The sequence below is a fragment of the Dunckerocampus dactyliophorus genome, chromosome 3 (assembly GCF_027744805.1).
Source record: "Dunckerocampus dactyliophorus isolate RoL2022-P2 chromosome 3, RoL_Ddac_1.1, whole genome shotgun sequence".
Taxonomy (NCBI): domain Eukaryota; kingdom Metazoa; phylum Chordata; class Actinopteri; order Syngnathiformes; family Syngnathidae; genus Dunckerocampus; species Dunckerocampus dactyliophorus.
In genome coordinates, this window is record NC_072821.1 from 10,594,473 (window position 1) to 10,612,500 (window position 18,028).

The 18,028-nt window shown below is 40.7% G+C and overlaps 1 protein-coding gene across 1 annotated transcript in view; it reads left to right on the top strand.

Moving 5' to 3' along the window:
* hipk3b (homeodomain interacting protein kinase 3b) overlaps positions 1–18,028 on the top strand; it is a 39,051-nt gene that overhangs the window by 18,519 nt on the left and 2,504 nt on the right. The window contains 12 exon segments of the mRNA XM_054771701.1: positions 2,181–2,304; positions 11,215–11,334; positions 11,454–11,540; positions 11,911–12,095; positions 12,177–12,336; positions 13,858–13,981; positions 14,373–14,494; positions 14,600–14,724; positions 15,030–15,197; positions 16,101–16,433; positions 16,508–16,654; positions 16,753–16,997. Coding sequence (XP_054627676.1) covers positions 2,181–2,304; positions 11,215–11,334; positions 11,454–11,540; positions 11,911–12,095; positions 12,177–12,336; positions 13,858–13,981; positions 14,373–14,494; positions 14,600–14,724; positions 15,030–15,197; positions 16,101–16,433; positions 16,508–16,654; positions 16,753–16,997 — 1,940 coding nt within the window.

The following is an 18,028-nucleotide window of genomic DNA, read 5'->3' on the forward strand; positions in this document are numbered from 1 at the left end:
TATTGTAGTAGTCGTGAGCTGTAGACTTTCACACAAACACACACTATTCTCCACATTACATACATTCTCCAAATTGCTAAAACATAGTCTGCTGAGCATTTACAGCCAAAACGGCGAACTAATGTTATGGTATGCTAACCAGCCTCCACCTTGGCATGCTTCCCTCCAATAAAACAAGTGAATTGAGTTTTTCTGCTAGTACTACGAGCTAGCAGAGCTGCCGCTAATGTTTACTCCGCTCTTATGTTATTCTGCTTCTCACTGTAACGTTAGTAGTAGTTGGGAGATGTAGAGCACAGGGATGTTTATTACCATTTTCTGCGTTTACCTTGATATGTGTGTTTGCTCTCATGACGTTCTCCACATGAGAAAACTTACCTCTCAGCCGTGTGTGCGTGTGAGGACAGCGTCCGCTTCAGATTGGTTCTGTCACTAACTCGTGCTGCGGCTTGCTTAACCAATCAGATGGTGCCCTTGGTGAGCTATGCTGGAGACAGAAGTCGCAGCCGGCAGGAGAGAGAGAGGCGCGTCAGAGCCTCAATAACCCAGTATTAAATTGATTTCTTGATATCGGCTTGTCGGATTTGAATAAAGGCTGATACCGATATACGTCAAAATTCCAAATACCGGCCCGGGCCGATAATCAGTCGACCACTGCTATACATAGGCATGCCAGCCAGAAATCCAAAACCATTGGATTGGATTTTCCCATGTTGGCATATGTATGGGTTGACCTGTGTAATTAATTAAAGAAGCATTCTAAGCACAAACAACAGCCCTGTGGCATAACAGTTGTCATTGTTTACACGAAACCGTAACTGTTTAAAAAAAAAATCCACTTTTAGGCCTGTGTTTTTGTTTTTAACATCTAAAACATTAATAACATGCAAAGGGACAGCCAAAACAACCCTGCTTCTGTTTTCAGCTAAGCACTAACAAGGATTCACTTGCAGTAACAACAAGAAGACTGCATTTAATGTGGAAAAAAAACTATTAATGATGATTTTCTGTCAGGGATGGGGAGATATAAAAGCCTGTCAAAGCTCTCATCCCTTGCCTGGCCGACCTCCTAACCCACTGGCCCGACTTGCTCATGCGTGGCGAATCTGGCTCACGTCATGATCCATGCCATTTCCCACTCATGCAAACCATTCTGACAGCCAGCCTGGGGAATTTCATGATATTCCTCACTGTGAATATTTATTCTCTACTTGACCTGAGTGAATATTTGCCAGTACAGTCTTCCCTCACCACATCACAGTTTGAATGCTGTGGCTTCACTCTATCATGGTTATTGAAACATATATTGATTAATAAATCATGCTCTTTTGTGGTTTAATATGGCCTGTTATTTGTCAAAAATATGCTCGTTTAAGCATCTATACTTTATGTATTTTTGGCCTAAATTAAGCGCTTTTAAGCGTAAAAATGACTCAAACAATACAAATATAATACATTCGGAAAACACATAGAAGTAGTATGGTATTCTACACTGATCATTAGTCGTCAGTAATGTTACTGTAGAGACCTGTTGGTGTTGTAATGTTGATGCTCTAAATGTTGATGTCCGTGTACGCAACTGGCTGTTAATGTTATTTGTAGATAAGGAGGAATTGTTGTTGTGGGAGAGAGAGGGAGCGAACTGAACTGTGTTCTCTGTTGGAATTGAGCACTCCTATTGGAGTTAAGGTTGGCATTAAAACTTTAAAAAGGACATCAGACTCTGCGTGACTTGATAAAAAAACGCCACATTACATTAGCTATCGCAAGAAGTTCCGGAAGAAAAAAAAAACAACAGCGAGGAACTCTCCGGATGCTAACATATGTGAGTCTATATTATATCTTACTTCTATTAATATGCATACTATATTGGGTAGTACGACTGTAAAGGTGACTGTTGGGGTGTTAGTTTATGTCTAGAGGGCTCTAATCTTGTTAAGAACTGTATTTAGTCATAAATCGGTTTTCTATGCTCTAACTACGAAAATATTTCATTTATAAATCAGGAACCCTACTTGGCGTAAATTCACTTATCACGGTTAGGTCTGAAACAAGTTAACCGTGATAAATGAGGGAAGACTAATACTTTTCATCATTACTATTACATAAACATACAGTTTTACATATCTCCCTGTGATTTGAATAGTCAATGATTTTGTGTTTTTCTGTATATTCTACAGGGCTCCAGAGATTATTTTGGGATTGCCATTTTGTGAAGCCATAGACATGTGGTCCCTGGGCTGTGTGATAGCTGAGCTTTTTCTGGGCTGGCCCCTTTACCCCGGGGCCCTGGAGTATGACCAGGTAAGGGTTTTGGAATTTGTACAGTTTTTGTCCCATTTCAGTCTTTTCTTTTAAATGTTTGGTAGACGTGACCTCAGTTTAAACTTGAGAAAGTACAACTAAAAATAGTTGGTTGAGCCCTCCCATCTTTCCCCCAACCCAATGTTACACTGTCCATGTGTCGTTCTGTGAAGCATCACATCCTCCATTTCCATCTTGCCAGTTTTACTTTCCACTTTTTCCTCTGTCTTGAGGTTTTGGCTTTTCCACTGTCCATGTCATTTTCCAAATGTGACAGTCCACAGTGATTCTGACTTTCCATTTAATGTATTTTTTTGTATTGTTTAAAGTTTTTGATGGCTACTGTTGATGTCTGCAGGATATTTCAACAATTATTTTCATTTCACAGATTAGTGCCTAAGTATATAGTCAAAATCTTGCCAAAGGGGAATTGTAAAGAAATAGGAAGACAACTTGACAAAAGTTAAAAAAGGCTGACTGGAATATTCATCTTTGAAGATGTAAAAAGACGTGTTCAATGGAAAAACATATTTCAATATCTTCTTCAAGTATGCTCCATGTGCAGTAACATTTTTGAGATTTCGCCAAACATACTTAGCTGGTATCGGCAAGACTATGCAGAAAATGGATTTGCTCCTCACAGTGGACCCCTGACGGTGTCTTCCCAGGACCAGACTGATCAGGGCTTATGCTGAGCGGCTTTCTGCTATCTCCTCAAAGCTTGCTAGCAAAGCTGCCGTGTGCCATGCTGCACCCTACCTCACAACTCGAGACCTCCATAGTGCACATTGCACTAGCACTTAAGTCTTTTATGACCAGGCTTAATTTTTCACCCTTCTCAGGTCAGGGTAAGGTGAGCTCACTCAACACCTCTAAAACAGATTTGACCTCAGTCCTAAGTACGGCACCGCTAGTGTCAAAATTAAAATGTAATTTGGCAGCAGCCGGGAAGCATGTAATAAAGCTGTTTTAGGGTTATTTGGGCAGAGCATTCTCTCTTCAGTAAGAGACACCTTGGAGTCTGAAGTCTCAAATGGGCACATGTGCTTGAATAGAATAAAGTTGCCAAAAATAGGTGTGAGATTGACTGAAAAAGGAAGTAAGATAATAGGTGAGAGAGAACGTGTGAAAAATAGAACAGTGAGTTTATCGGCTGTAACTGGAAACCAACTAAAGGTAAATTAGCCGCAGAATGTTAGGTGTGGAAGAAGGGGATGCATACTAGATCCTGGATGTCAAGTCAGCATGTTGTAGCATCTTGTATTTGACATGCTGCTGCAGTGCCTAGTGTTGTCTTTGGCTTAAAATACCACTTGTAAGCATGAAGGTCTGGTATGTTAAGGTACTTTTAACTGTCATACCAGTTTACCAAGTGCCATCAGTCGTATTGACTTCATACATGTAATGACAACTGCAATGAAACCTGATAGGACGAACTTCTTTCCTGTAGTCCCACAGTGCGGTTCCATTTAAATGGATTGTTCTGGATGAAACATGCCATAGCTACCTGCTTTTACAATTTTTAGTCACTTTTTATATACAAAACAAATCATTAGAAAGTCTCCATAATAATGTCAAAATGAAAACGGAAAGCTTGCTCCAACAGCGACATTTCATGTAATTAATGCAATCCATTCACCATGCACGATACAGATAACGGGAGAATTCTAAGTGCACAACCATGTAGAGACAGAACTTCCATGCCATCGTGTAAATAAGATAAGGCTATTTAGTTTGGTTAAAAAAAAAAAAAGAACAAGGTATAAACCCAATTTCCAGTTGGAAATGTATCCTTAAATTGTTGCTTTTGTGTTCTTGTGCAAAATAGAAAATTAACTTAACTGAAATTAAAAATAATAAAGGATTACATTCATTCAAGGTACCCAACAAACATTCATTCACATGGGCAGCACTGGAGGCAAGGTGGGTGAACACAAAGCTCATTTGGTCCATTACAGTTAAAGGTCACCTTCAAGTGGGGAAAAAATGAGAAAAATCATGTTTCCCTTGCATATTTGTCTTGATATAAAAACACACATTTACAAAACCATCAGAATGACAAGAGGTACCATGTATATATACTGTTGTGTATGTATGTGTATGTGTATGTGCGTATATATATATATACATATATAGAATATGGGGCATTTAACAGAAATATCACCTGTAAAGTAAAGAAAAGAATCACATTTGCTTTCATTTTTTAATACGTACTTGTGTTGATATACCGTCAGTACAGAACTTGCAGATAGAACGCTGACTAAAATATTGAAAGCCACAGTGAGGCAGCTGCCTGCCGGTGTGAGGTGTCAACACATCCCCTTGCCACTTGCCACGGGAGGGATCTGGCTGGAGCCGAGCTCCCTTTTCTACTTATCTTTCTGCACGAGGTCTGGTTCCTTCCTACGCAGCATATTGTATTTATAACTCAGACTCCTCCTATTTCTCTCGTTCCTCTTACCTTCTTGCATTCTGTGTTTCACCGACTTCTAGTTCACTTTTAATTTCAGGCAGTTCACTTGAAGGGCCAAGAGTAACATGAGGCGCAAGTCTTCAGTATTGAATCTTGACTATTGACTGCCATAATCTAAAATAGAGATGGCAATTTGACAACATATCCTTGACTGACTGAGGAAAATGAATGATCAATTCATCATTCAATGCTCTTTTGGATCATTGCTAATTGGATCGAATGGTCTCTGTCTAAATGTTTTGACCTTCTGTTTAGATGCCACCCAGAGGAGTTGTGCCATATCAGAAATCAACATACATGTCACATACATCAGCGAGTATACAGTAATTGTTGTTCTTCTTTAGACCACAAACTAGTTGACACTGAATCAACAGCACGTCTCCTGGTTGCAACCAAATAGTGCACTCCATTTTGCTTCTGTTGCTTCAATACACAGGGAATCCACAATCAATTACATACAAAGGACATACAGTGGTGTGTTTGCCCCCTTCCTGATCTCTTATTTATTTATGCTTACGATCATTAAACAAATTGAAATATTAGTCAAAGACATCACAACTGAACACAAAATTCAGTTTCGAAATGAAGCTTTTTATTATGAATAGAGGGGGAAAAAATCCAACCCGACATGGCCCTGTGTGGAAAAAGCGATTTAAGTGTGACAAACATGCAAAAAATAAGAAATCAGGAAGGGGGCCAAAACTTTTTCACACCACTGTATTTCTTAATCAGCTACTAGACTGATATGATCATCCCTCTGTTTGGTTGTCTCGTGATCTCACGGCTTTTAGGAAAAAAGGAAGGTTTTTCACACCCACACACTGGCTTTGTGTTCTTGTTTATGCAGTGCTGCTGAAGAGGCAAGAAATGTAATTATTGCACTTATAAATGATTGCTCAGTATTGCATGGGTGCATTATGAGTGTCATCATAGCATGAGAGGCAGGGGAACAGATAGTGGTTTACTTGTACTTTATTGTATTTGTTGCAAACCTGACGGAAGAACTATCTAAATGTAACGATGACTTGCAACTCCTTTAAGAATTCCTGTCAACCAAGAAAAAAAGATTACCTTTTACCATGTAATAACGTGACAAAAAAAATCTAATTAAGGCTTTACTTCACATAGGCAACATGGACATATACTGCACCCACACAGAAACACATTGCCTGTTTACACTCATCAGACAAACATTCAAGCTAGGACTCAGGATACACTCTGACCAAAGATCAACACATTAAATGCTTCCAACACAAACATTCCCATGGCCTATAATAAATTTATTCTAACAGATCATATTGCAAGCACACCAGAAGTGTTTATTTTTCACACAGTCCAGAGTTATTTTCCGTCCATCCATTTTCTATGCCGCTTATCCTCACTATGGCCGTGGGGGTATGCTGCAGCCTATTCCAGCTGACTTTGGGTGAGAGGCAGGGTACACCCTGGACTGGTCGCCAGCCAATCACAGCCAGATTTATTTTATTATGATGATTGCTATAAATTTCAGGTCGGTTATGGTGATCAGCTATGGTGAGCATGTTTATATTATAATATTATTACATTAAATATACAGACCCTTTCCAAAAAATTAGAATGTCATGGAAAAGTTGTTTAATTTCCATAATTCCATTCAAAAAGTTAAACTTTCATAGATTATAGATTCAGGGCCCACAATTTAAATGATTTCAAGTATTTGTTTATTTTTACATAATTTGGGCTTCCAGCTCATTAAACCCATGAAAACAGAATTCAAAAAATTAGAATACTGTGAAGAAATCAGCCCAAATTTTGCAGGGCATGAATGTTTTAAACTGAGTGTCACACACTAATCATCTACTAAACTCAAATCACCTGCACAGGCTTCCCCAGGTGTCATTAAATTGCTTCAGTTTGGTTCAATTGTCTCATTTCGGTTCAATATGGGGAAGACTGCAGACATGACAACTGGCCAGAAGACCTTCATTGATACCCTCCATAGGATGGGTAAGCCACAAATGTTCATAGCTAAGGAGGTTGGTTGTTCACAGAGTGCTGTGTCCAAGCATGTCAATGGAAAGTCTAGAGGAAGGGCAAAATGTGGCAGGAGAAGATGCACCAGCAAAAGAGATGGGCTTCAGCGGATTATCAGACAGGGAAGATTCAGGAATCTGGCAGAGATCCAGAAAGAGTGGAATGAGGCATTCAGACGCATCCGGGAGATCGGCTACAACTGTCTGGTTCCTCGGGTCAAGCCACTTCTGAACCTGAGCCAACGTAGGAAGTGTCTCCACTGGGCCAAGGAGAAGAAGGACTGGACTGTTGGCCAGTGGTCCAAGGTCCTCTTTTCCGATGAAAGTAAAGTGTGCCTTTCATTTGGAAATCAAGGTCCAAGGGTTTGGAGGAAGACGGGTGAGGAACAGAACCCAAGCTGCCTGAGGTCCAGTGTGAAATATCCACAGTCCGTCATGATTTGGGGTGCAATGTCCGGTGCAGGTGTTGGTAAACTCTGCTTTCTTAAATCCAAGGTCACCGCAACAGTCTACCGGAATGTTTTAGAGGACTTCACGATTCCTTCTGCTGAGGATCTGTATGGAGATGCAGATTTCATCTTCCAGCAGGACCTGGCCCCTGCCCAGCACCAAAACCTGGTTTGATGCCCATGCCATCACAGTGCTTGACTGGCCAGCCAACTCACGGACCTAAACCCCATTGAGAATCTATGGGGTATTCTCAAGAGGAAAATGAGGGGCACCAGACCCAACAACAAAGAAGAGCTGACAGCAAGCATCAAGGAAATCTGGGCTTCCATAACTCCCAGGCAATGCCACAGGCTGATTGCTTCAATGCCACGTGGCATCGAGGCAGTGATTAAGGCAAAGGGATTCCCAACCAAGTATTGAAGATTGACATATCGTTTTGAAAGTACCATATTTTGATTGATTTGATGTGATCCTAATTTCTTTTTTTTTCCTGCAAAAACTGAGAAGTAAATGGTGATTTCTTCACAGTATTCTAATTTTTTGAATTCCTGTTTTCGTGGGTTTTATGAGCTGGAAGCCCAAATTATGTAAAAATAAACAAATAAATACTTGAAATTGTTTAAATTGTGGGCCCTGAATCTATAATCTATGAAAGTTTAACTTTTTGAATGGAATTATGGAAATTAAACAACTTTTCCATGACATTCTAATTTTCTGGAAAGGGTCTGTATATCAAACATGGTCGAAAGATCCATGCAGGGTTTCAGCGATATGTAATGGATGGTGGCAGGGCGCCACAGCTTGATAAAAGCCGCCACACCTTGGAAACGATTTTTTTTTCATTTGAAAACAATGTTAAGTAATGTATGAATGGCATACTGTATATGCTATCAGGGATGCCCATTACGGTGATTGCGAAGGAAGTGTTGGTGGTGTGTCACCTACATCATAACCGTCACTTCATAGATGTCATATGACATCAGTCAGCTGACATTAAGACCTCTCCGGATTTGCTGTTGTGCCGTGATAGTGGCATAAAAAAGTGGAGAACAGATGTCTGCAGTTGCACACGGATAATGCAACTTTCATCTTTATTATTCCGATTATGGATAAACTAATTCAGCGGTAAGAGCTAAAAGTTATCCGTTGACTTGTAGCAGTTACTTATGTAGAAAAAAGGTAAATTGTTTCATAGCCGCGCTTTGTGTCATGAACTATACTGTAGAAATGTGTTTTCTCCAAGTTTGTTTAACTACTATTCCACAATGAATTGGAAAATGTGCCCATTGCTGAAAGCTTTTTAATACAGTATGTTGCCTTTTGCATAATGGTAAATGGTCTTTCACTTGTATAGCGCTTTTCCACCTCCAAGGCACTGAAAGCACTTTGACCTTTCTAGCACATTTACCTACTGATGATGCAGCATCAGGAGCAACTGAGTGTTTAGTAACTTGCCCAGGGACACTTTGACACGATCACGGGAGGACGGAGGATCGAACCCGCAACTTTCAGGTTGGGACATGAACACTCTACCACCTGAGCCACACCGCCCCCTAATTTTCGATTCTCGTATACAATATACAATAAATATTTGCTATACAATAATGTTGTATAGCAAATGCTAACTGGACGTAATACATGATGAACGGTATGTAGCTGTTTTCACTGATATATTACTGAGTTTATGTACACAACTATTGAGGAATTATGTGTAATTATCTTTATTGCCATATTTATTTGAATTGTGAGTTACTGAACGATATCTTTATGACCTATCAACTACTGAACGATATTTTGATGACCTATCAACTTTGAAACTGTGAATGTGAAATACTAATCATTAGTGTTTAGTATAGTAGTTGCAAAGTTTACCGGTTAGATTTTATATATGCTATATGTTTTTTAGTAAGAGGTAGATCATTTTGATTGTGTGCACCCCTGATATAAATTTACAATGTACCTAAATACTCATATTTATAAATAAAAATATATATTCCTTTATGTTTATAGTAGGAGGTAAATCTTTGGGATAAAGTAGCCCACAGGCTGGAGAAGTGTGAGCACCCTTGTGCTATATTATTTACATATTGACCACAATAAATCAGAAATAAAATATATATCAAATATCATGAAAACGTTTCACTCCACTTTATTTTGAAAAACATGCACCTGAATCACCTATCTGCCCCGTTGGCACTTGACAGATAAGGAGTGCAAGAAAAAGCAGAGAGAAAGCCATTTAAAGTTAATGCATTTGTTGTTCAAGCCTGTGAAAACGACCCTAATGTTGACATTATTACCGACAGTAAATTTCAATATTTAAATAAAAAAAATATGTTGCCACAGCGACGCAGCTGCGGCACAAGACAGCGGTGGCAGTCCGCCTCCCATGCAGCCCACCACCACAACTTCAAAAAATCCTAGGGGAAACCCTGCCGTGACAAAAGCCAATCATAGTTGACCTTTTCCTGCTCCATTTTCGCTTGTAAGTTGCTGGAGAAGTAAACAGAATGACGAAACACGGAGCTAAATGCGGAGCTGAGAGCAGCGAAATATATGTCGGTTGTGACATGGAGTTATCCTGCAAAGATGAGGCTGTTGTTGAGAAGAAAGTTTCCCTATTGTCGGACGTGTGGCGGTGGTTTGGGTATCTCCAAAGCGATGTGGAGCAAATCAAGCCGATGTGCAAAGTGTATCGGCGGTCGGTAACCGGCAACACAACAAATCTGTGAAAGCATTTGAAGAAGTACCACCCAAGTAATTATGCGAACAGTGCGAAAATGCCAGCGGAGTCTGCACAGCCTGACAATGCTGCCAGCACACGTGAAAGCAGTTCAGCCACTACCAGCTGTGCGGCCACTGGACCAAAGAAGCAATCAATAATTGCAACATTTTTAACTAATCTCTAGTTTCTTTAATTTTGGTACTGATAATTTAAAACTGGCATGTTAAAAACAATGTACAAAATCTTGATGATAATCTAGGTTGGATGATTTAGAAAAAATATATTGCGATAATTTTTTTTTGCTATATTGCACAACCCTAGTACTGAGTCAAAATTTCAAATACAGTTCATGTCCACCTTCAAATGTAAGGTTGATTTAATGTGGGGCTATAGGCAACACAGGGTGGCCTGATACTGCTGGCTCTGAACTGCACTTGGCAATGCCTTTGTACATTAAGATATTGGCATCCTGCTTTTGGATGCTTTTCAACATTGACATTGTGTCCTTGTTGCACTTTTTCCAAAGTTTATTTCATTGCCTTGTTTTTCCGCCATGGAAAATTATAACAAGACCTGTGCCTCCTGTGTTGTTGTCATTTTAGAAACCACTGCCACTCTGCTGATGTTTTTCAATTTTTGAAGCTTAATCCCCCAAAGCTGAGCTTGTTGCAATGTTACATTTAATTTCGGCCATACTGGCATACACAAGCAGTGTGACATAACAGGATTTTGTCATATGAAGGGTTATACTGGGTTTGCATTGACTTGAGTGTGGCACATCTCTCGCAAGTACTGTATGTGGCTTTGTGCTGAATCTCTAATGCTTGTTGTCCTTAACACTTGGGTGTGATTGACGTCAGCTGGGCTTCTCACTGGCCTCCTCTCTTAAACCTGTGTGTGACACTCTACTGAAGAGCCATCATTACAGAGCAAGGTATCTGGCATTGGGCGCAGAGGGACCTTGTTATCGCAGTTAACATGCAACGACCCTGACACCTGTCAGACATCAGCACAGGGATATTTGGGTTTAAGAGTTTCTCTAGAAGTACAGTTTTCAAGGTCTGTGACGTTGTGGCTGCTATGTGCACGTTCCACACACTGTGTTTATGACTGTCTGGGACTTTAAGTAGTGATGTCAATGTTATTGACCTTTTCAATGGTTATAACAATGTGTATGTTTGAATGTAATATATTTTTGAATGTGATATGTATCTATAAAATTATTCTGATTTTTGTCTCTCTCTGTCTAGATCCGCTACATTTCTCAGACACAAGGTTTGCCCGGAGAGCAATTATTGAATGCAGGGACAAAGACAACACGTTTCTTTTGCAGAGAGTCTGACTCACCTTATGCATCTTGGAGACTAAAGGTGAGAAGCTTTAATACGCCTCATACATGTTTTCGGTCATACGATAAAACGGCTCAACTCTTAAACACGACCAAGAGTTTGGAAGTTGTTACTAAACTTAAGCTCTGATGTCTTCACAGTCTACAGATGAGCATGAGGCAGAGACGGGAATGAAATCAAAGGAAGCAAGGAAGTACATCTTCAGCTGTTTGGATGACATAGTGCATGTATGTACCACTCTTTTCACTTCTAATAGGAGTTTCAAGGAAGTTCATCAGCAGATGTTTAGAGGATGTGGAAGTGGAGAGAGTGACTGAATCACATCTTGTTAATAGGGGGAGAGAAGACACTTTGTAATGTGAAATTCCCCTCAGTTGAATATGAAATGAAAAAGAAACATTAGATTTCAGTCATCCTTTACTGAGAAGACAGGAAACTCCCACACAACCACTGATGTTAGGCCAGGTCTGTTCTTTCCTTCACCAGTTGTTTATTCTCTGGAAATATGTACAGTATGGCATTACAATAATATTAACATTGCTAAAGCGCACAGTGGTGTTTTAAAAAAGGTGGTTGATTTAAATATTTGTGTTCTAGGTGAACTTGGTGATGAATCTGGAAGGCAGCGACTTGCTCGCAGAGAAGGCAGACCGCCGGGAGTTTGTAGGCCTGCTCAAGAAAATGTTACTGATCGACGCAGATGAGAGGATTGCACCTGCCGAAGCTCTCGGTCACCCCTTTGTGACAATGCAGCACCTGCTCGACTTCCCTCATAGCAACCAGTGAGTCCAACCTCACCTTAGCAGACTTGGCGACATTTTGCACTTGTGTAATTTTGACCTTCTTCACCTCTCTGCCTGTAGTGTCAAGTCATGTTTCCACATCATGGATATTTGCTCCACCCGTCCCAACACGTATGAGACAGCCAGTCGAGGCAAGGGACCCTTTGTCAGACCAGGGGCTGCAACTACTGCAGCCACAGTCAACCATCCCTTCAGCAAAATGACTGTTGTCCACCCTCAAGTAAGCCATCCAGGAAGTGTTTACATCATTACCTTTTATTGTATTCCACAGGGGGAACCGTAGGGATACAGTAAACACAGCTCACAATTTTAGTAAAATTTTGTATGTATGTAATTGTACTCAAGATCTCAACAGCAGCCAAAAAATAGTGTGTATAACATTTACATTTTTAGCCTCATTCAATGTAATTACATATAATAGTTAATTTGACCTCATTAAAATGACTTGTCCTTCTGAAAAACAGTATCATGCAATTGCCTGGTACCCAGTGGAATACCTTGTGGGTAGTCATCTACATTTCAGCCTTATTTTAGGCAATTAAAACATTAAAAACCTACTACAGATGTCAACCCTCTAATTTTTCCCCAGAAAATTTGCAGAACTCTTGACATCGTCTTCTTGTACATCGTCCCATTTCCTAATAAAAATGCTCTGTATATACACAGTACATATCGGTCCTAAAATGTACAGTTGTATGCACACTCAATATTTCACACAGTGCACAGGAAAGCCTTTTTTGAGATTTTTTATTACAATAGTTTGGCATCCCTGCAACTATTAAGAACTGTATTTCCCCTGAGCGTAAAGCAATGTTTCCCTTCAGTTTCGAGTTCAGTCTGTACAGTCCAGAAAAATATAGATATCATCAATTTCTGCATAGTATTTCAAAACAGGGAGGCACGGAAACATTTCTGTCCCCCAGTGGGGCAATGACAGAAAATAATTGAGAACCACGTAAGTTAAGAGACATATTCAATGTACGGTCCTGGATGTTGCATTGAACAACCTGTGTAAACATTTTTTTTAATCCTTATTGCCTTCATAAATGCAGACTTAACTACCTATCTTACTGTGTTGTAGCTCTGCTGTCATGGCAACATAATAACGTCATGTTGCTGAGGTCATGGCAACGGTGCAAATCTGCGTTGTTGCCGAGGAGAAATAAAGAGCTGACTGTTTTGTGGTCAGTGTGGCTTTATGATGCAAAACGCCTCTAAATAGTGTTGCCAGCCTCCAAATCAATTATATCATTAAACATGAAAATGGGGGTCATGAAATGTTAACACAATGCAAGGCTGACATTTGCGTTTGAAATACTCGGTACTGTTGTTTAGCCTCTTTTTTTAAACCTGATGAAAGCATGTTGAGTCACATGCCCTGTGCTATTAGGTGGATGCGTTTAAACTGTATTTATATTTAGGATTTGTCAGGAAAACCCAACATTTTAATCTTTTGACATGCTGGTTGTCTGCTTACACCATGTGCATGAAGCCTGGAACACAAGTAGAAGTTGTTGCAGAACAATGCAGGCCCAGTTCTCAATATTCAATAAATGCCATTATAGCCAGCGTGAGTAGCGAGGCAGAAGCACATGCTTGACATGCAAGCGCCTCTGCAACATTTTTATTGTTCTACATTTAACAAGTAACACTTTTAATCTTGTATATACTATTTATTGTTCAATATTTTGCAGTAGATGCTGTTTTGAATGTTTCGTAAGGTTTTTTTTTTGTTCTTTAGGCATTAGCACCATCTGCCCCCTCGGTGATGCACCCTGGTATACCATTACAAGCAGGAAGTGGACAGTTCGGCGGCAATGATTCATTTCAGCAGGCACTCATCTTATGTCCCCCAACCATTCAAGGTAGGTTGTCTACATTTTACACTTATTTAGTCCTATTTGTACTTTACTGGTCTCACATTTCAGCAACCATTGCTATTACAGTTTATATTCTCAAGGTGCAATGGTATAGAAATGACACTTGGTTATGCTTTTGAGTGGTCAGTGTACAGATTGCAAAGCAGGTGTGCTCCACTGAAAATGACTCAACACACAGCCATTATTGTCTAAATAGCTGGCAACACAAGTACCAAGACAATTGTGTCTATGTGACAGTCAAGCATGGTGGTGGTAGTGTTGGGGTCTGAGACTGCATGAGTGCTGCTGGTTCTGGGGAGCTGCGGTTGATTGAGGGAAATATGTAATGGGTGAATAAATGTCTTTAGCTTAAGTATTCTTTCATTTATCCTTGAAGGAATACCCACCAACACTGTGAAACCTGCTGGCTACTCCGTTCGAATGGAGGCATCTGTGCCTCTGGTCACTCAAGCGCCCCCAATCCAGCCCATCCAAATCAGACCAGGAGTTATCACACAGGTACCACAGTTGTATGCAGTTGTATGATGAGCGCCACAAAAATGCTAGGAAGTGAATCTCTGATGAGGTAGAAATGGCTTCTTCATTTTCCTTACACCTAAACAGGCCTGGTCGAACCGTGCGCAGCAGATTTTGGTGCCCACTTGGCAGCAAGTGACTTCAGTGCCCCCACCGGCAACTACTTTGGCATCTGACACGGTGGTGGGGCCGCCGAGAGTGGGAGACTGGGGGTAAGCAAAATTTGAGATATGCTAGCCATACATTCAAATGATAGCCCACTTTTTACGTGAGTTGAAATTATTTAGATAATTTCATATTTACTTGGGTTGTTTCAAAGTATATCATTACCATAAGTTGCTCTTGTGTGGGATTGCTTGCGGTGCAACACACAGGCATGCATGCACACTCACACAAAGCTGTCTCCCTTGAATATTAATGATTGGTGAGTCATACGAGTGTCCTTTGGGACTGAGACCATTTTGCCAGTAACAGTGCTAAAGGCTTTTGGCTCAAATGTTCTGTTTTCTTGATGCAGGAAAGTGCGTCCCCATGGTAACCATTACAGCTCCATGATTGCCCACCCTCAGCCATTCTTAACCAACCAAATTACTATGCCCGCCCACCAGCCAATAAACATCGGCATTGCACATGTGGTGTGGCCGCAGCCAGCTGCCAACAAAAGAGCAAAGCCTTGTACAAACAGGTATGTCCCCTGCGGTTTATTTCAGTGTGTCTTATGAAAGTATGATGTGGGTCTCCCCTGGGAGGTGCCTGATGACCTGAGGCACAGCAGCTTGAGAAAAACATTTGTCAAACCTGTTAAGATGACTTCAGTTACATCAAATGCTGAATTATTTAATTTGTAGTTCCTATGGTGAGAGAGTAAACGTCACAAAATATGCTGCAGAAAATCTGTTTTTTCAGGTAGTAGGGATAGGCCCCGGCCGCATTATTCTCTATTATTATTCTCTTTGGCTCTGTGTCACACTTGAAAATTAGAATATCAAACAAAGGTTATTTGATTTCAGGAGTTCACATCAACTAAGAGACCAATTAAAGGCTCAGGAATTTTTTTGTAGCCTATTTGCTGATTAGAGTGCAGATGAATAGCTTACAATACGGAGCTTTTTGACAATTTCTCAAATTTTATGAAATAATGAATTTGGGAGATTTCATCACATTTATCAACATTCAATAATTAATCAATAATAAATCATGCTGTTTGTGGTTGAATACAAACTTTTAGTAGTAATGATGTACTAATAGTATTAATAGTAAAAACTGTTTTGCCTAAAACATTTTCAAGCTTGGCTTGTTTTCTGTTATTATGTCTCTTATATAGGGTCATACGAGTGCAACGGTGACTATAGGGGAGTTCGGTCATGTCTAGAGGGTCTATGCTCAAACTACAAAAATATTAGATTTTTAAATAAGGAATCCTACTTTGCAGAAATTCACCTATTGTGGTCAGGTCTGGATAAACGAGGATCACTCTGTATTTCTGATACAGGTCTTGCATTAAGATTGTTTGTGTGTGCCCAACCAATAATTTAGTGACTGTGCAGTATATTTCATGGTATGATGTGACATGTTTGATGTTTCATAGGGGCAGCAACTTTTCCCAAAACACAAACATCCAAAATTTACCATGCCAGTCCCCAAAGATGGCTGATACAGCAAAGAATGTGGAAGAAGCAGAGGAGGAGGAAGCCAGATGCCCAGTAGAGGAGCATGCTGTTGTACAGGAGCAAGAAACAGAGCAGGCAGAGGAGGAGGATGACGACAACTGCTGCAAAGTAGAGCCAGACTGCGAGGAGCATTCGGTTTCGCAAGAGCAGCGGCACGCAATGGTGATCTCTGAGCTAACAAGCCCGTCTGTCAGCGTCATCAGCATCAGTAGTGATGAAGAGGAGGGCACACAAAGGCATTCGATGGGCGAGTGAGTATAAACCACAAGATTCCCTCAACAAAGAGCTGTGGCTCATTTTTAAATTTGTCTTTGTATACCCACAGATGTAAAGGAAGTGCAGATTGTGAGGCCTGTCAGAGCACAGTTAGTATGGACAGAGTCTGTTCTCTCAGCAGCCCCGACAGCACGCTTAGCACCAGCTCTTCAGCCTCAGTGCAGTCCAGCACATCACCATGCAAACATCCAAACAGGTATGACGAACGCAAACAATCACAATAAAGCAACAGACGACATTTTGTCATTCTTGTCAGTGATGTTTTTCTCCCACTCATTCGCTCCTCGTGTACAGTATGTCTGATGACGAACAGGAGAGTGGCTGCGACACAGTAGATATCTCGCCCGCCTCCAACGGCAATAACAACAGTCCCTTCCCTGAGCGTCGTTACATTGCAAACAGCAATCAGAACTGCAAGCCTCATGTTGCATGCGTTGCCCTGGAAACCGAGCCCAGCAAGCCAGCCGTGCGTACGGCTGCCGTACCACCAATGAGGCTGCAGAACAACACTGGCGTCAGTGAAACACCTGGCAACACAGGTAATGCTGATCACATGTAGTGTGCTAACCTATCAGTGATGCTTTGAACATTCCAGAGTGTATTGAAATGATTGTTTTTCATCAATTAGATGACTTATTTTGTGCATACTTTGGTGGCGGTGCCCACACAGAAGACCAGCAATGGCTAGGTCATGCGAGCTCAAAAGTCTAGTCACCACTGCTGCTGTCTACTCCACAGGTCACATGGCCTGGGATTACGCCGTCTTAGTCGGCCGCAGAGGTTCTCCCAGGTGATTATGGGTGACCTGACTGAGTTATCTATTCTCATCTCTGGAAGGGATATTTTATTTTCTGACAAAAGTTACTACTCTGATTTCAACCAGACTCTGTTAGCCTTTGTATCTGTGTGGGTGTGAGCTTCATAAAGCTACACATGGCATGTGCGATTTGCCTTGAATGAAATATTCAAGACATGGATGATCAGAAAACATGTTCAGGCTGTCATCAACACATAAATGTTTGAATATCCAATTCAGGAGTTACACACGCCATGAGTAGGATTTGTAACAGCTGTGGCCAGTCGGACATCAATGTCTCTATACTGAATGTTCATTAAGACCCCCTCTCTTTTTATATTCCAAAGTTGGGGTTAGAGGAGGTTCCTCTGTTAGTCCTTCACAGAATATCATACCGTCCTATCACCTTTCATGTCAAAGGCATCACCTCAAACCAGCAACTGCAGCCCCACATAAAAGGGCACAGCTTGCTATTCCAGGGCTACCAGCTATATTTATAGCTGATGATCTGGCCTCACTATAAGCTCTATGAAAGCTTAGTTACCAGCTCCTCTCTGATCCCCCAAACATGTCTATTTATAATCATTCTAGATCATATTCAGAGGACAGATGCTGCCGCGTTTTAAAGATTTGGAGCTGAGCAAACTTCTAAAATAGCCAACAACTGATAAAGCCTCCTGCCACAATTGTTGTTTCATGTCATCTTCATTTAGCATTGACGTGCTTTTGCATTTGAGTCTTGGTAGAAATTAGATTTATGCAAGAAATGAATGT